Source organism: Nipponia nippon, unplaced genomic scaffold (assembly GCF_047370975.1).
Source record: "Nipponia nippon isolate SJK-2023a ecotype South Korea unplaced genomic scaffold, ASM4737097v1 scaffold_2, whole genome shotgun sequence".
NCBI lineage: Eukaryota > Metazoa > Chordata > Aves > Pelecaniformes > Threskiornithidae > Nipponia > Nipponia nippon.
In genome coordinates this window covers 61,439,132-61,458,981 of record NW_028262336.1, presented here as the reverse complement: position 1 = coordinate 61,458,981, position 19,850 = coordinate 61,439,132, and the positions used below count along the sequence as shown (strand labels likewise).

Genomic DNA, 19,850 nt, shown 5'->3' with positions numbered 1-19,850 from the left:
CTTCTTTCTCTCCCTGGTTTGGTGAGAACTGCTTTTCCCAGCAGCGACAGAGCAGAGGATCAGCATCAGGTCAGTAGCTGTGACAGCCAGCCCTACAAACATCTGCAGAAATACCTGTCCAAGCCCTCAAACCACCTGCTTCTTTGAGGGGAGGAACGGGCTCCTTCTGCAAAGGGCAAACCCAGGCCCATGACCGATGCCAGACCAGACCCAGGGTTTCTGCTCCTCCACGCTCTTCTGCAGCATTCCCGAAACCTACAACCAACCCAGCTGCAGATCTGGGGGTGAAAAAGCACCACCAAGCTCAGCTACTCTGTGGGAACGAACAGAAAACAAATAGCTAGAAATATATGGGCTGATAGCAACTTTCCTAGAGCAAAGACCTCTCTTCAATCTGCTTGTTCACGTATGAATGAGATCCACGCTTATAACCCTAAGGGTTTTCAAAGCAGGAAGGAATAAGGATATTCTATTTTACCTCTAAAACACACTTGTGCTCAGAAATACAGCTCTTTTTTAAAAAGGAAATCCATTACAGATGATTTACAACTGACTGACAAGATGATGAGGATGACTCTCTAATTATCAGGTCCAATCACTCAAATTACAATTTACCAGCAGACACACAAACTACTTGATTCACAGCTAACATTTTCTTCAGCACACACTAGGTCCTTCCTAAAAGAAGAGAGGAGACAGACAACCTCTATCAGTAACAGACAAACGCGGCTGCTGACGAGAGGAATTCAGAGAAGTCTGCGAGGGGCAAATTTCCCTCCCTGTTTGTGCCAAGCCCCTCCGGAGGACAGACGACAACCAGGGCTGCGACCAAAAGGCTTTTCCTTTGCATGCAGACAGGAACAGCTGTTAGACAGGTACAAAGGTACGGCCGCGTCTGGGCACGCGTGATAAGTGAGTTCTTTATAAAATCGGTTGCTGAGGTTTTGATTTTCTTTGGTAGATTAATGCTGACTTATGCACAGCATTTAAAATGGCCCTGCGCTGCCAAAGCTCTATAAAGGCTGTGCACTTTAGTGTACAAGTAAGTGCATTTGGCGTTACGCCACTATGTACAAAATCATTTTCATGCAGCTGCCAGCAGAAGGGAACTATATTCTTGGACCAGATGTTTTTGTTGTCGGCGCTGCCAAGCACGCCTGGAAACCTCACAGCTGAGCGGTGCTGCAGGAGTGAATTAACAATGAACAGAGCCACAAGATGCGCGTGTCCATCTATCAGACGGGGCGTCGTGGCCCCCTCTCCACCTTCCCTCCCCCTCTCCAAGCAAGGAAGCTGCCGATAGCCAGCTAATTATTTACCTGCCCGAGAGGAAAAGCCCTTCTGCCTCCATCAGGATAAATAAAAGCAACAAATACTTGCAGAAAATATTACATCCCAGCTGCGTTTACCCTTAGCTGGGCAGGTGACAAAGAGATGACGATTAACAGCCAAGAAAATAGGACTGGGGAAAATAATACTACAGTACGTTTGGTTTTGCTGCTGGGCTGTGAACAGGCTTGCATTTATTAAACGGTATTTCACCTCAAAAATCAGAGCCGCTATGGCATCTCACTCTCCAGTTTAAAAACAAACAGCTCAGATCCCAGCACAAGTCTCTCGCTCTTGAGCTGAAACCCTGAGAGCCCTGGTCAGAGTTTGGGGACAGGAGCCCACTTCCCGACACCGGCTCCCGGTGAGGCTCGGCTGCCCTTCACCCTGCTGGCCCCCGTGCTGCAAAGCAGGGGCTCCCGCCAGCCCCCCGCCTGCCGGCCTTGCCCTGCCTTTTGTGACTGCACTGTGACTAGCAGAGGGGACCCACAGGGGCTACAGAGGCAGAAATAATAAATCGTCAGACAGCTGCTTAAACCGGTGGATGCGTATGCACAGGAGGCAGAAAGCAGTCCGAACAGCAACAAGGGAGCCAAGCACAGACAGCCGGGTGCTGATAAGAAGAAAATGAGGTTTACTCACTCCAAAACTCTCCCTTGACAGGCCCACCCTAAATCAACCACAAAGAGGAACCTTAGAGGCCAGGGCACCTCACCCAAAAAGAAGAAACCCTGCCCCAGGCAGGGAAGAGGTGGAAGCACACCCGCCTCCCCATCCAGGGGCTGCTCTGGGGTCTCGCTTCTCAGACAGGCAGCTCAGACAGGCGCAGCCCGCTCCTGTACCGCAAGCCGCTGTTAAAAAGCGACACTCAGCAACTTGATGGTAAAATAAACACGTGCTTTTTACTTTTACTGAAATCCTCCTATACAGGAATAATCCAATCTCCCTCAGAAAGAGCATCGCTTCTGTTTCCCCAGCCTCCAGCAGCCACTGCATCTCCTGTGCCAAACGCGGCCCCAGCCTGCCCAGCTACGCCCGCCAGCCAGCATCTGCATGGGAGCTGCGCTCAGCTCCAACGCCCGGAGCAGCGCCTTCCTTAACGATAAATTCAAAAGTTACGTGTTTAAAAAAAACCAACCAACCAACCAAACAAACAAAAACAGACAGCCTCTCTTGTCCAGATAAATAGATGGTCTCCTTCTCAGGGACTTTTCCCTTAAAACAAAAGTAATGCTATCACTACAGGGTCTCAGGGGAAGATGATTCACGAGCAGGAAAAGGCCTGTAGTTCTGTGCTCAGGGTACTCACCCCAACAGATATTACAACTTTTTACTATGCTAGTCCCGTAACATGATGAAGCGACAGTCTGCAAAATCCTCCCTTAATCACACGGATTTGAAACCAAACAAAGAGCAATTAGCCCAGCCAAGGGGCGGGGGGCGCATTTACATCCCAAGGAGGAAACCTGGATTGTTTGGAGAGCTTCAAAATTCAGGAGGATCTGCTTTAAGGCACCGGATTTGCTCAAAGCGGAGCTGTGTGACAATGAAGCCAAGCACAAAGGGACAGGCTTGCAGCAACCGTGACAGCTCCAGCTCCACCACCAAGCCAAGGATCCGCCGGTCGGTCTGGAAACATTACTAAGCAGCATGGAAGCAGCAGAAATCCCACACACAGCAAATCGGACCTCTTCAATAGCTGGAGAGAGGCAGCTAAGTGAAAGACCATGTGTTGTGGAGGTCAGCTTCTGCCAGACTACAGGCATCTGAACAAAGGCCGTCACGGCTGGAGGCTCCTCTCCTGCGGTTTCCTGCAGCCTCGTCCCTCCAACGGGCGCATGGAGAAATCCCAAAGCCCAGTCAAAAAGGAAAGCCTCACAGAAAATGTTGGTTAAATTGGTTAAGCTTGTCTTTGCCGGTTTACTAACAAATGACACTCCACTAGGAAAAGCCTTTAGCTGCGCTCTGGCTGGCATGAATTAAAAAGTGAGGGGCGGGGGGTGCAGAATAGGAAAAGGAAGAACAGGGAGGCTGTTATAAAGATAGCAAAACATAATTTTTTTTTAAAAAAAGAAAGTTCTAAGGTTGTGGGTGCTTTTTTTTTTTTTTTTTTTGACAGGTCTCCCCAAATCAGCTCCATCTGTAGTCTCCGAGCATCTGGGGGTTTCTGCCAAAGTGATCAGTAGCAAAGAGCTAGCATTTGTCTTTGAATCACAGCCATTATGCGCTCCAGCGTTCCCACACCACGGAGAGAAATCGGAGGCGCTCGCAATTCTCCCTGGGCTAACGCCGAGCCGCCGATCCAAAGCACAAGGGATGATGGCAGTGCATGTGTGCTGCTGCATATAAAGGCAAGGCACAGTGTAAAAAAAGGACATTGCTGCTTTTCATGACCTATAAAACTTCCTCACTGAAAGCAGGCTTGGCTGAGGGCAACTCTCCAACTCACTGGCAAACCTCTTCAAAGCAAGACATCCAGCTAAGGTTTTTTTTTCATACAATACAGTCCTTATTCCCTCACGCCTTTGGTTCACGAGTAGACGCTTTTCCCCAGGAGCTGTAGCACGTACGGCTATGCAACAGTCACAACCCAGTTTTGGCCACCTCTCCCCAGTGCTGCCACCGCGGCGCTGGCCTGGACAGTGGGCATGCGCCCCTGCCCACCGACAACCTGCACATCCCGTCCTCTTCCCTTCGGGGAAGTGCAGGACGCTGCAAAACCCTTTATCTGCTGCTAGCTGCCCACCAGCCCTACCTGCTGGTACACCTGGAGGGCCAGATAAGGCCCTGTTTTACCATTCACCTTATAAAGATGATTAAAAAGAGAAGGTTAAAAAAAAAAGAACGATGAAAAAAGTTCTCTGAATGGAAGATGCAAAAAACCACTGAACACCAGTAAGCTCCTACTAGCATTAACTCAAAAGGTCTCGGTTATGTTGCTGCGTATCAGGTTTCAGAAGAAACTTCTGGCTCGTGGCATCATGTGGAAGGCAAGCAGGTTTCTCACTCTGAAGCCCTCTAGTGATAGCCAAAAGCACAGCACTCACACAATTACTCGCTTTGAGCGCAACCAGGAGGAAAAATTTAGACAAACCCTTGCGCAAGAGATCACTGCTGGTCAGCCACACCAGGTCAAGATGGCCGTGTCTCAAGGAGCACGTAACAGCTTGTGGAGCCATGCTAAGCAGAGCATTTGCGACTGTTTATCCACACTCCAAGTAGCTATGTGTCCCCCAAAGGCTGATGAATATGGGTGCTTTGTGAACAATCATGGATTAGACCCCTAACCCAAAACAGGCATCAATCCATCATGAGTGGTTCTTAATTAAGACCCAGAAAAAAAAATGTGGAAAATTCACAAGAATGTAGGCTTGATACTAATTTTTTTTTTCCAATCTCAAACACTCAAACAAATCCAACTTTTTAATCTATATTGTGCCTTAGCAATAGGCACAATCTCTGCTGTCCACTGAATATACAGCTCCTGAATACATGAGTTTCCACAACTACAGTCATCCCATGCATTACTGACCTGCAGAGAAGACCAGCAGAAGAAACATCTTCATTTTTTTTCTAAGAAAAATTCCTATTAACTGCCAGCCAGTCTTCGTCCCCCTCTGGATCCAGCACTGCCTCAGGGCTGCTACTATGTCAGATCTTTCCTATGAAACTACAACACTCTGCCCAAACGCACTGATTTGCATTCTTCTGCTTTATCATCCAGCTGTATGAAATTTGCCTATTACGGAACTAGCTATATATTTCTTATATCTCAAAGTCGCAAATAATTAGATGCATCATATGCAACAATGTTAAAGTGAGCATTGTTTCCCACAGTAAAGTCTGCTCCAACACCTTATATATCTTAAGACCACTTTATTGCCAAAGAAACTGCTGATTTAAATCATACCTAACTAATATGTGGAGGAAGAAAGAGCAATACCCAGTGTATTAGCAATGGTACCACACAAGCATACACAGCAAGGGCAGGCTGGGCTTTTGATTTCGGACTTCACTTAAAGCAAACAGATGTCATTCAGAGGTAGATCTACTTTGGCTACCTGGATTAGTCCACTAAAGGGTTGTTTTCTTTTGCCATTCACTAACCAAAGCACCCTTAAACTCAGGATTAACAAGGTTCTTTGCCTGCAAATACAGGGCATGGTCCAAAATGAGGTTCACCTAAGCCAGTCTCCCACGGGTCACCAGACCAGAGGGGGCTGGCATCACACAATCCTCAGCACAGGGTTTTTGGCTCCAGCATTGGAACCGAGCTCCCCACCCAGCGATTCTTTGCTCTGACATTATCCTGAACACTGGAATTCAGAATCACAATAAATGTTATGGAAATGGTCCAAAGCAGAAAGTGAAGTAATTTCTGAGGCAAGCAAGCAGACTAAAAATAGCCTGTTGCACAGTGGAAAGAATCAGAGGGTGGGGGAATCCCTGCAGAAGACCTTTACACTCTGTTCTTTATTCCTAAATCTGCAGGTGTGGAGCACTACAAACAGCCCCTCAGCGGCCGTCGCAGGTGGCCAGGGAAGATGCCGCCAGGCTGTCGGGAAGGCGTCGCAGCCGGCTTTCCTCCCGGGTTCACGCTGCAGAGGGATGGCTGCGGTTCTCCAGGCGATGGCTGAGGGGCTGCCGTTCCCCAGGCAGCCTCACGGCTGTGACCCTGAGATGCTGCTGCTGCTGCGGGCCAGCTCCCGGCTGCAGTCTCCCCCACTCCCTGCTCTGCCTCGAGCCCTCTCACCCACCCCATGGCCAGCTTTTGCTGGGGCAAAAACAGTAGAAAGCCAATCTGTATTAAAAAAAAAAAAAAAAAAAAAAGGAAAATACTTCTTTGCTGGTACAAGGGGAGCTGGGAAAAGGGGGGAAGAGAGGTACGGCTGCCCCTGCAGGAGCAGCCAGACATCAAATTGGTTTTGCTGTATTGTAAAAGCACATCTTGAGGGAGAAGTAAACCCATAGACACCTATGTCAGGAGGAAGCACTGCTATCACAACAGGATACCATCTGAACATTTACAAATAGAAAATGCAACTGTTCCTCCTTTCTTTCCTGCAGTGGGAGCAATCCTTTCCTGAATTTACATGTGTGTGTGTTTGTTTGTTTACATTTATAGGCATGGGAAAGATAATGAGTTTGCATTTACATGCAGAGCCATCCATTTTTACAAGAACAGTGCAAACTCTTAACAATTTGTGTTGCAAATCAAGACTAGGCTAGGTACATTTCCGAAACTCTTTTAACCAGAATTGAGGAGCAGCAGCAATTCCTCAGGGACTTGAATTTGAGCAGAGACTTGTTTGACGATACAGCCCCCTCTGATCTATAAATCAGTGCAGCTCCATCATTTTATAATCGACTCAAGGCTTTACATTTAAACAACTTGTTGCAAAGTGGTGTCGCAAGAGAGGTAAAAAGAAAAATTCAGAGTGAAAAACGACTGACGTATGTAGAAACAGATTTGTCTCACAGGCTCAAAGAGAGGAAACACCAATAAATGCTAGAGAAAAGGCTGCTGAGGTGAAATATGCAAGAGACAAATAAAACCCTCCTTAACGGGGCTGCCTTTGCATCACTGTTTCCACAGCAGTAGCTGACGGCTGCCTGGCCGCCCGCAGCCCCGGCCGGGAGGACAGGTTAGCACAGGGGGAGCCAAGCAGCCAGCCAGCCACTGGGATGCTCGCTCTCCCTGTTGCCTGTGGTCTCTTTGCCCAATTACATTTCCATTTGGTAAAATATTCCACATAAGAAACCAATTTTCAGGAATCACGGACACTCTCCTTTCTTGCTCTCGCACGCAGAGCCAAGGTGCTTTGCCAGGCCGGTAACAGCTATCTGAAGGTCCGTGGGCTGCTGCATTTACACTAGGATTTCCACTTACTCTTCCACCAACTCTAGAAGCAAGCACTAAAATTCAGTTCAGGAAGAAGGAGCTACAGCGGAAAATATCCCTGCTCTAGTGAAACACTGCAAAAACACCTCATACATCAACCGACATGCAAAAAACCTGAAAGTTCATTTCTGGAACTGACCTCTCTACTAGGCGGAGAGAGAGGCATTTGTGAAGGCCCCCATCATCCTACAAAACCAGGTGCAAAAGAAAGGAGACTGTTGAACTCTCACCACGCCTCTTGCACCAGTGATGTGCTGGGTAAAGAAACTACCGTTTTGCCTGGTGAATGTGAGGCAAAACACAACAGCAATGGAACAGACAGGAACAGTAGCGGCTTCTGCGGCTAGCTCGCTCACTTCTCGCAGACACCCCTTTCGGATCAAAACATTCGAGAGAGAAAGCTTGACATGAAAAAAAAACACCAAGGAATCGTCAGAATAAAAAGATGCCTCCTTGGCCAGACTCCCACAGGTCTATTCCTGCTTGAAGCAGGGTCTTACTAAGAGAGATGGCAAGGACAGACATGAAAGCAAAATTAAACCGTGCGTTTATTATGAAGCACCAATTTTTGCAATTTAATGACAACACCTTTGCACTTTTATTTAGCAGCAGAAAATGTTCTCTGCCAGAGAGGCTACACAAAGCACACTCAGTGGGCTTTAATCCCTTTCAAATTAAACCTATCTAGAGGAATGTACACAGGCCCCTTGTTGGAAAGGACTTGAGACGTTTCTAGGCTCAGGAGACAAACAGCATCTTCTCCTACGTTGATCAACTGAACTAGCTTGCGCAGCATCTTCATGGCTCTTTTAACACTTAGCTCAGCTGTGTGCTTCCCATTGCACATTTAAGAGACTGGGCATAGGGGGAGAAGAACCCTTTTCTGTTAGGCACAAGGGGAGAGTTCATCATGGTTACAAGTCAGCTTAGAGTACAATGAATTCCCAGGTCCTTGAGCATTAGCACTTGCTGCCATAATCTCTAGTTTTAGGAGCTGGGCTTTAAGACTGTATTTTAGCCAACAACTCCCTACACAATCACTCAAACTGCGCCTTGCAAAAGCAGCACTGTCGAGGGAATTACAGCAAACATCTTTGTCTCGTAAAATGTTGGAGATTAACATTGCTATTTTATATGTATATATACATATGCATGTGTTAAGAAAGAGAAAGAGGGGGAGAGAGATCATGCAGGATAATCTCAAATGTACGATACTATTCGTGGACCCATAAACTAAAGAAAGAACCAGGGGGAGATTTTAAAATGCTTAAAAGTAGTTTGCACGCACTACCCTCCACACTTTCCTACAGCTGCAGCACTCACTTGAAAGCCAAGCACCAGAACCTTTTCTTTTTAAAAAAATAAAGTAATCTACGTCCTCCTCCTGATTTACTACAAAACAGTGGCCAACTGACTGATAACGGACAGTGGCTGAGGTCTGCCTACCATTCCCAAAGCAGAGGCTATAAATTTCAGCCTCTCTCTTCTCCACACAGCCTGCCAGTTTTCGCATAACTTGTCGGGACTTCGTAGCTTTGGAATTTCTCCTCCTCATTAAACTTGGCCAAAGTTGGCCAGCAGATCCAAAAGGTATTTGGTGGAAAAGAAGGCAGGACACACGCACTATCACTGACAAGCCTCATTTCCTTAGGAAGTCAAGATAAAAATATGGAATGTCACAGCAAAAACAGGAGGAGCCCACAGGCAGGTGGGGTTTATGACACTACAATTAAACACAGTCAAGAAAGATTACATTTCAAGCAGATATATCCCCTTTAATATAAACAACAAATTAATTCTCCTGTCTTTGATCCTAATGACCAAACTAGATTTTAAAGTACACCTCTGAAAGACAGCAGCTCGCACTGGACCTGGGATCTCTTGCTTGCCTATTCAGGCAGGAGGAACACGCCACAGACCTGGGTTCAGCCTAGATACTTGCTAAAATGAAAGCACAATGCTCTGTCACAACCCTCGTTGGTTTTTCTCTGCCCAAACTGGCAAGAGCACACATGCTCTAACACTGTATTGACAGGGTTGCCTTGTTTTCCTTGAGTAGACAGTATGTCTGATTCACTGGGGGTAAATTGAGCTGTGCTGTGTGTCTGACAGAAATGATACAAAATGCAGCCCCATACTTTTTGCTATTATCTGCACACAAAACATTTCTGTTTCCCATCAGAACTCGAATCTCCTCAGACAGCTCGAACAAACAGAGCTCAGCGCTCGGGAAGGCAGCGGCGAAACGCCCGTGTCAAGGCTCGGAAGAAATGCTCCATCCCTAGAACTTGTGCAGGCTATTATTGCTCAAATTCATGTCAGTGCAGGTATGACCGGTAGGTTAAATATCACGATTGTGAAAGAATCCGCACGCTACCCATACTGAGACTTCACCGCTGCTAGTATTAGGGTTCAGATTTCCCTAACATAGACAGATGCTAGCAGTCATTCATATACATATAAAATCACATTGTCATTAGGGACTTCCTTGTCAATGCTAACAGCAGGCCTCCAGATGACTGCAGGTACTAAGCCTAAGGACTGAAGAAAAACAGGCAGAGGATTACAGTTAAATGCATGATTATTGCCCACTTGGACTGATAAACAGTGCCTGAAAGCTGGAATTCAAGCACCTGTCCTACTCATTACGATGGTAACAGACGTCAGTAGCTTACCTAGATGACTTATCCTTTCCTTCGGAGTGTGTCAATGCAGTTGCACCATCAGACCAAAGGAAAGACATTTTTAAAGAAAAAGTCCAGACTTGTCCAAAGAGCTCAAGACTTGCAGAAAAATCTTCTTAATACGCAATCCTGCCCTTCCACCAATGGAAGTCAGCTGTAGCCTTCCAGTTTCCATTATGCACCAGTACAAAACATGTGCTCTCACATACTGACGAGCAGTAACAGATCTCGATGCCACAGCTGAGGAGTATATCCTGAGCATCAGCTGTTGTGCTACAGCAGGGCATCACCTGGTTCTCTTACAGCCAGGTAGGCAAAATTTTAAAGCTGTCTCCCTAAAACAGGGAGATTCTTCTGCGCTCCAAACTACAGCAAAGTTCCCTTTATGTGGCCATAAATCCAGTTTGTGTGATCTAAACTACACTGCAATTTACAGAGCACTGGCAAAACGTTTTCTGCTAGATAAGACAAAAACCTTGCACATAAGACCTGTCATAAGCATACAGATGAGGAGAAGGCAGAGGCAACGCAGCTTTCTTTGCACTTTCTTAACACAGTGATCCACGATCAACCTTGAGTATGAAGCCATCTCCTGGCCTCAGCTGAAAGCCATGCAACAGGAATACTACTAAACGAGCACCGTGAAGCCTTCACACTCAAAGCTCTTTTGCTGTTGACAGATAATAGATGCTGGTGAGGCAGCAACGGTGCCCTCAAGGATTGTCATGGCCAAAGGAAAACATCTGTTTCTTCCAGCCTTGAAACAGTCAGGCTCCAAAACAAGCATGTTAAAATACATAGAGCGATATACCCGCAAGGACAACTGACAATAGGCTGTGCATGCAAACAGTCTTCCACTCAGGTGGAAATCTTGCACTAGGAAGAAACCGTATGCCGAAAAAAGCAGATAGAGAAACAAGCACATATGAATGTTTTACACCTCTTCCCCCCCCCCCCCCCCCTTGCCAATTTTTCCCCCAACCACACAGTATCAGTGTGATGTCGCTCTTTGCTGGGACACAGCAACGCAGAGCCTTCATGCTCAGCACCAGCTCTCTCCAGTCAATCCATGTTGCGTATCATTTCCCGAGCTGCTTGATAACAGCCACAGCTTTCTGCCCCGACCTCAAACCGCATGTGGAGCTCCCTATTCAACCTCCCTCTTGCAGCCGCATCAAACCTGACATCCTCCCCTTCCCAAATAAGCTTCTCCATCCCAACAGTCTTGCTAACCACCCCAGGACTCAGATGAAGAGAGTGAAAGTTTGCCCTTTATCCAAACTGGTGCCAGCACTGCTCCAGGAGAGTTTCTTGGATCACATCCAGAGCTGACTCAGGCCGGGTGTTGGATGTATTTGCCTTGCTGGGAGATAAAGTCACTGCTCCGTGTATGACTGTAAGGACAAAAGGCTCTCCAGAATTAAATGTCGCTCTACTCTGTTAGGATGATGAGCTGGCAGGCTAAGCACTGCTCTGCCACCCGAGGACAGGGGTGTTGGCGACGTGTCTGACACCGTGAGCCCCCCTGCAAGGCGCTGGGCACAGCTCTCACCCTGAAGACGGACAGGACCACCTCTGCCCGACTGAAACAGAGGCCTTGCAGAAAAACGGGTAGCACGGAGCTGATGGGCGCTGCAGCAGAGCCCCACACAGACATCAGCCAGCACCGCAGGGCTGAGCCTCCCAGCATCAGGGCTGTGGTAAAGCAGGGGGAAGAACTGTGCCAAGCTGCTGGGTGAGGGCATGCAGCAGAGGTAGGTGCAGGACCTCAAATTAAGGAGGGAAACAATTATACAAATGCTCTGCAGCTCAAAAAAGGCTTCCCCGCTGGCTTCAAGACTATTGTACCTCTTTCTGACCTCCTCCCAAACCAGATGTTAGAGCTCAAAAGACCACTCTGTCCAGCTCTGTTTTCCTCTGAAACAGAAAGTTCCCAGCCGCCCCCCCCCCCCGCCTTTTTCCCCCTCTTTTTTTTTCACGTAATTCCTGGAATACATAGGAGGTTAATCAGCTTCAGGAGAGACTGGACAGCAGGGCTGTCCACACTGTAAATACCTTTCCTATTTATTCCTTTTCCACAGAATGATTCTTTGTTTTGCCAGGTAACTGTTTAACCAAAGACTACAAAATTTTGTACAGACTAGTAGTAAGCAACCTCACGTCTGAGGGACAAGCAAGCAGGCTGCCAGTACTCCCCATGGAAACAATCCGAATTTTTGGGTCCCTGATCCATTTTCCCCAATTGACATCAAGAGGAAGGGACACAGCAAAGGCTTTTGGTAACTCTACTGGCTTCAGGTTTGCTTTGGTTAACTTTGCAGCAAGTACAGCCATGGACTGGTATAGAAGTACTTTATCAGGCAGCTGCACTAAGCCAGGTAAAGCCAGGCAAAGCAGTGCATTCATGTCTCCACACTAAAAGGCCAGCCCATATTCAGCTTCTCCAGACTGGCTTGACGCAGTTCTGTTGCACAGTGCCGTGAGGACCTGCATTTCCCAGTCTTCTGAAGTGAGGCATCAACTTCTTAATTTTTTTGCCTCCAAACAGACCAAAATCCACAGACCGTCTTTGGGTTTTCATGAAAAAAAACGCACATAGAAGTTAGGGCAAACTTTTGGTGTTTATTATTTTTTCTTCTCCCCTCATTTTGTCTGCCTGCATGTGTGGGAACACACACATTTTTATTTATCTGCAGTCTTTCTGCAGACTGCTTTTGGTATGTCTTACAGACGATGGATAGATCATCCACATGATCGCAGTTTATAACACCACGTAGGCCATAAGATATAGACTCACAAGAATCAAAGTGACTTGCCTACTGCAACAGAAAAAAGCAGTCAGCAGAGTCGGGAAGATGGCAATGAATAATTCGGGTAACCTTTCCTGTCTAGGTACGGGAGATGTGCCACGTTTCTCTGCAAGCCTGGAGGTTTTGGTTTGGGGTTGTTAATTTTTCTGCAGAGCACGTACAGAAAGGGCAAGACAGGCAAGCGCTAAAAGCAATCCAGCTTCTTTCATAAATCAGCAGGATACAGTATCCAGTTGTTTACTTAGCATAATTTTACACAGACTAGACTGGACAAGTCATGAAACACTGGGCACAAGAGCTGAGAAATGCTGCTATTAAAAAGGCATGCGGAAAACTTTCCCAAGGGATGCCAAGAGTGTGTGTGGGAAGAGGTAGGAGGAAGAAGCAGCAGCATCAGGGGTTATAACAAACAGAAAAGAAGCGATTGTGCTTTTCCCTCAAAATCAGTTACTAAACCTTTCAAAGAGAAAAGCATCGCTGGAAGGGGAACACAGGAGTGACGTGGGAAACAACTGTGCAGCTGCAAAGAAAGCCTCCAAAAGAGTTAAGCAAAGTCAAGCCGTCTGTTTAGGGTGTAATGCAAGTTCACAGCTTAGATGCAGGCAGATTTGCCAAGTAAGCTTTGCTAAGGTTTTAAATGTTATTTGCTTCACAAGAAAATGGATTCTTCTAACTAAACAGCGACTGCCAAATCTTACAGTGTACTTGTGTTGCATCTGATAACATCAGTCACGGCTCACTTGGTATGCTACGGTGCCGCACACCAGCACGCAGCAAGGAGCTCACGCGAACCTCACAGCATGGTTAGTGAGTGGAAGGGGTCAACAGGGACTGAACACTGCCTTCTCCAAAACAACGCCCCAAAAGGAGCAGAGACCCTACCATGAAAAGATTAAAGACAGACTACAGGAATCTCTCAAATAATGTGTCGTTCCCCCCCAACACGCGTGCAGCCCGAGAGTCATCCTAAATATGTACATTTTGGAAAATAACTTTTAAAGCGTGTATACGCTGATAGTTCGTATTGTTCCCCTTTTACAGTCATTGGGCTCATTCCAACAACAGAATAGCTTTCAATTGATGAGGACTGGTGGTTTTTTGTTTTTATTTGTTCTGTGCTCCAGTGAAATTTTTTTCACCCTACACGTGCTCTAGGTTCACCCTCAGAAAGTGGAAATAGGACCTGTATATGCACCGTTCTGCAGGAAGACTTCTAGAACTTCAGATCTTACAGATGCTTTAGTGCTTGCTTTAGAGCTGTAGATCTAAAGATCTGTAACAATCCACACAATCTTCTAAGCCTTTTCTTAATTTGTTTAGAGAGGAGGAAAGTGGAAGAGACAGGAAAGTTTTATGCACATCAACACCCCCCCAACGTTTCAGGCAGCAGTACTAACTAGTCATAATATATTCAAAGATCAAGCTGATATCTTCAGCCCACCTCCTCTTTTCTCATCCTTGCCACCATTCTTTTCAAAATTAAAATCTGAAGAGAAAACCACAAGAAAAGCTGAGAAGGATGAAGAGCACTTCCACAGTGCCATGCACATTACAGAGCTGTAATGTTTCTTCCAACCTCTCTAGTCAGAGGTTACACTACCTCGTTTTCTTCGTGCCAACCAAAACTTTTTAAGGAAAGCCTTCACTCTGACTTTGACAAGCCTCCCGTTCGGGTGATCAAAGCTTTACTGCCCAGAACTGATGTAACCTCGCCGATCCTGAGCAATATGTGAACTGCAGAATTGGGGCCTTGAAAACTGAAAATCTGGGGTGTGCCCACAGAGTGTGCCAACACATTAGGCTTTCTAATTTGTTAAGCATTTGGCAAAGCAAGCACTGGATCAGAGGTATCCCAGAAGAAAGTCAGTCTTGTGTCTGTTCTCAATGCAGGTTAGACAAAATAATCAGATAGCCTCCACAGCACTGCTTGTATTTAAGCAGAAGGGCATAACGCTGCCAGTAAAACATGCACAGAGGCACAAATCACCTAGAGCTTCAGTAGCCACTCATCAAAAAATCACGATTTCAGTTTTGTGAAATTTCTGCTCAAGCCCCTTTCCCCATGGGCATGGACACAGTCAGTGTTACCATTAGCCTACAAGAGCAGTTCATCTAACCGTAGTCCTGGAAGCAGGCAGAGAAGGTAAATTTGACCTGTGGTTCCTTCAGCATTTCTTTCGGGGCAGTGCTGAGGGTGGCAGTCACTGCCCCCTCTGTCCCCACGTGCTCTCCTCCCACCCTCCCCGTAAGCCGTGGTGAGCTGGAACCAGGATGGAGCTGCACAGTCCGCCAGCAAAAGGAGGCGTTCCTGAAACCATCCCTTGAGGAACTGAAGCCATGGCTTGATGATATGGCCACCTCTGGCAGCAACATCAATTTGAGCTACTGCCCGTTCTCCCCCATGGCCATCAGCAGCTCTTTTCCAATCTCATGCCACCTTCTTCACAGCGACAGCACAACTGTTTGTAATGTCATGTGCTAAACTAGATCAACGAACCGATCCAGGTTATAAATAACTGGGGGAAAGAGAGGAATGAGGGTATTTTTAACCTGGAACCGGGTCCTGTTCACTGATCCAGGTCACCATCTGGCCCTGGGGCAGTTGTGCCGGCACAAGTGTTGGGAGACAGGTGAGGAACCAGCAAGCAAGAGTGGACAGGAATATCCTACAGCCACATCTGTCACTGAGAAAACGGTACATGCAACGGTATCACCCATGCCTGGTGTTAGCAAGAGTATCATCCACGCATGGTGTTAAAAAGTGGAGCTGACTTAGCACGACTTGGAAGAATTTACACCACATTTTTAGCCTCCGCAGGCTCATTACTTTGAAGCAAAAACACATGAGCTCCACTGGTAGGAATGACAACACTTTTAAGCTGCATGGGGCTAACCTCTCCAAACTCCTCCCTCTGACTGCCCTTCATCCCCTAAAAAAGCATGAGCTTGTGAGATAAAAGATAGACAGTGCCAATATACAACTAGCGTTTCAAAACCAGCCAAAAATCACAGAAAGTTTCAAAATATAAGCCATCTCCCGCAACATGAGCTCAGCCATACTACAGACAGCACTTTTCAATTGTTTTCCTTTTGCTGTGCAACCTCTCCATTACAACTGTTTGTGATTAATATATGCTATTAAGAGGGAGTGTGCAGTACAGCCAATCTTAATGTTACGGAAGAAGCCTTCGTCGTGCACAGTCCAGCAAGCTTCCCTGTGTAAAACTGCTGCACAAATGGAAACGTTTGCTGTGCAAAGAACATTCACTGTATGTCAACGCACCTTCGTTCTTCTCTGGTTTGTCTGCTTGTTAACTGCAGCAAAATAACATGGCCTCCTCATGAAGGCAGCCTTTGAAAATCTCCAGCTGAAAATTGATTTTTATCAGGCCATCTTCCAAAGCAAGAATGTTGCGCTAGCTCTTGGCAGACACAACAGCTTCAGCCAGAGAGCGGCAGTCACACTGCCCATCGATCACAAGGAGATTTAGAGATATGACTGAAGTCCTATCAGTTGACCTAACCCTGCCTTCTTGTTTTCCTCCCTCTCCTGCCTGTTTACCATTACACCCCAGCCGCTCTCCTGGGAGCTTGTGTCCAAGGCCATTTTTACTTGTTGGCACCTATACACACACCAAAATATAAAACATTTTGCAGCAACACACTTGTAGGAGTTTTTCTTAATATAACTAGCTTGCCAAAGACCCCTTGCTTTGTACAATGTACACGTTAACGTAATTTTTCCCCTAATACCTATATAAGATTGAGGAGTTCAGAAAAATAAGACACTTGGTTTGAAGAGGCGCAACCTCTCCTCATAAGTACCATATCCGTCAAGGATCTCATTCGATTTTAAATCTGAAGCTGTTGTGTTAATTTGCAGATGTAACTCTATAAAACACAAATGGAATCAACAGGGAAAAACCCATGCTTTTCCTGATCTGTTTTGAAGACTTAATTTAAACTGATTGCTTTTTGAACAGCATAAACTGCAAGGCATCTAAGGATTCAAATATGGGCATATATTTTTTATTTCTTTGGCTGGGTTAATTTCCCATCTTTCCCATCTAAAGCTCCACAGTAAATCCCCCTGGGTCAGTTACAACTACTACTTTACACTGCTGAATTCTGCCAGCAATCTGCTCATCGTTCCTGCAGCTGTTTCTGCTTTCAGGCTTCTGGGAACTTTATTGGACCCATTTCCTTTGAATAAATGTATACCCTTTTTAGGCTGCAAATGTACCAGGGAAACTACTGTCCTCTACGTCAAGCAGCCTCCTCACCTTCTTTTTGGGTAAAAGCAAGATGCTACATTGAAGAGAAAAAAAGTGGGAAGCAGGGAAATCGGCTTTTTTCCCCTCTCCTGAGAAATTTCTGAAAAGGGAGTGCTACACGTGCTCACGCATCCTGGGACCAGCCAAAGCAATCTGTGAAGGCCAGAGGCCCCAGTACACAAAGCACACAGAAATCTCGTAAAGGGCAGATGGGCTCGAGAGGTCAGGTCCTGCAAACAGAAAGCAAACGTTCGCATGCAAAGACCATGCCCTTCAACACAACTACAAGGTAAGCCATGTGCCATCTCTCGTTATTAAATTTTACCCATATTGCTAATAAAGCAGAATGTTCCTCTACTCACCTCAGTAACGTCCATGACTTTGATGGCTGCCAGTTGACCCGTTTTGACATGCCGGCCCTGAAGAAGAGAGAGAACTGTCAACACCAGCATCTCACCCATCCCTTCAGCATACACAGAGCAAAACATTCAGATGAGAGCTCCAGCTGCTGGGTTTTCCCCAGCTGTGCTGGACCCTTCTGATACTTCATAAGAAAAAACAAGTATTCTAGATGGCTAAAAAAAGAAAAGTTTCTTTTTAAAATATTCTTACACAAATCTTAGAAACCGTTTCTTTTTCTCCACGTTAAAAGGATGATTACCAAGATTAAGCACAGACAGATTACATTCACAGCTTCCCTTCCGTTTACTTTAGCAAAGCTCATAGTCAGTAATTATAGTTTATTAACATGACAGAATAGTTAAACTCCACGTATTGCATACTTTATTTCTAAGCTCCAGTGCCTGGTATCTGGGTGACATATTACTAGGTAAATGCAAGCATGCTTAGGGGGTTGTAAAAGGACATTCCTCTTTGTTTTGGTCTTCATCAGTAAAAAAAGGTGAGGTTTCTTGAAGCGATGTATCAGACCTGCAACAGCTCACTTTGCCTGTCTCAAGATAGCTAGACAAGAACAAGACGTTGTCTCCCTTCAGCCACGCCACCATAAGGGTATGGTTTCTCAGTACAGCTGGAGCTGAATTAATAGATCCCAGCTCCTGCAGCGGGGAGCTCCTACCCTTCCTTCCCCTGCCTCCCTCCAGCCTCCTGTCGCATATTTCTCCCCGGAGCACCGGGCTCCTTCTGGCACTCATCGGATCATACGATAAGCTGATTGAGATCACTAAAATGGCAGAAAGTTAACACAGATAAAGCAAACTGCGGGGTGGGGCGGGGGATGGCAGATCAGGAAATTAAACTGGTTTGCTCTGCAGTCAGAGCAGAGCCAGAGCTGGCAGGAGGCGGATCGCACGGCTGGGAGGCAGGCAGCACCACGGCCCCTCCAGCCGCGGAGGGCTCTAACTTGCCTCAGCTGACTTCTGACAAAAACCTTTTTCTCCAGCATATTTTTACAGGAGGTGGGGCTGTATCAGTGAGCGGTTCCATATTTTTTTTTCTAAATAAGCACTTAGAAATGGTCCTAGTATTGGCATTTTCCAGCTCTCCACTGTAACACCCAGCAGCCTGCCCAGAGACTTCCAGTCAAACAGCCTGGTCTCCCAACGCCTCTCCCGAGCATCATCCCCAAAGGCTCTTCTCTGAATCAGTCAAGCTCTCCAGCAAGCGGTGTGCCCACTACACTTCTTCACTTTTATCACAAATAATGATAAAAACTGCAACAAAACATTTCACTAAAGTCACAGTTCCTTTATTTTTCTCCTCACCAACTTTAAGTTTCTTAGGCAGAAACCTGTACGTAGCATCCACTACAGCTGATGGACATCAATAGCATATTTTCTTCCTGGACTAACTTCTTAATCTCTTTACCGATTCTTTCGAGACTGGCACCCCAGAACTGAAGCTTCCCAAACCACCCGTCTCTTTGGAGGAATCTTGACCCCTTCACAGCTTATGATGCCCTCCATGGAGGTGATGGCCAGGCATTGCTGGGGCATTAGAAAGGACGAAATGCTGCAGAATTCATAGCCTCCACTTTCCTTCACAACTCTTATTGTGCTGCGCTCTCCCTTTATTAACCAATCCACATGCTTTCTATGAATAAATTACTGTACTCAGGCTTCTGCCGCCTCTGTAAACTCACTTTATTGCATGCATTTCTTTTTACAGCTTGGTCTCAAGCTGGTTTCGATTTTGAAACAAAGTTAGGGTCATAACATGTGTGCAGTGGCCAAGACTGACCTCACCTTGACCTTACTACTTCTTGAACCAAAGCCTTTCAGCAAGCCCAGGCGAGATGCGACTCCAATTTCCCACCCTGGACCTCTGCCTAATGACAAAAGCCTGTGGTCTTCTCCTCAAGACTTAGCATCCCACCAAGGGAGGAGGGGAAAATATTTTACACTGAGGTAGAAAAACGCCTCCTCTCAGCTCTGCCCCTATGTTCCACAGCCCTGTAGAAAGAACTAAAAGGCCCAAGGATGTGGGGGAGCACAGTTTGAGGTACAAGAAGAATATACTAAAGATAAGAGAGGAACAAGGACATCTCAGAGGAAAAAAGCTTACAACACTAAGGAGGGTTGAGGAAGAAGAAACTTTTTAAAAAAAACCAGTGAAATACGGTTCACCATTCATTCTGCAGCAAAGCCGGGATGCTAAAATGGCGGCAGAACAAACTCCAAGCAGAAAAAGTGGCACACAGAAGAGCGAAGTTGCGAGACATCCACGGGATGCCACGTATTTTATGGAAAGTTCGCTCTGTTCGTCTTTTTAAATCTACAAGCTACTGGTGGGCTTGCTATTTCCAGAGAGAAGCCTGACATTTCCCACGGCTCAGCTTCACGGCTTTTCTCAAGACGACGTTCCTCCCTGTGAGACTGGCCCACTCGGGATG

General features: G+C 46.4%; 1 protein-coding gene across 15 annotated transcripts in view; it reads right to left on the bottom strand.

Annotated features, from left to right (window-relative positions):
- MAP4K4 (mitogen-activated protein kinase kinase kinase kinase 4) overlaps window positions 1-19,850 on the bottom strand; it is a 164,533-nt gene that overhangs the window by 71,041 nt on the left and 73,642 nt on the right. For all 15 annotated transcript variants that reach the window (XM_087755912.1, XM_087755913.1, XM_087755918.1 and 12 more), the window contains one exon: window positions 17,362-17,418. In XM_087755912.1, coding sequence (XP_087612038.1) covers window positions 17,362-17,418 — 57 coding nt within the window. The remainder of the gene's footprint in view (window positions 1-17,361; window positions 17,419-19,850) is intronic.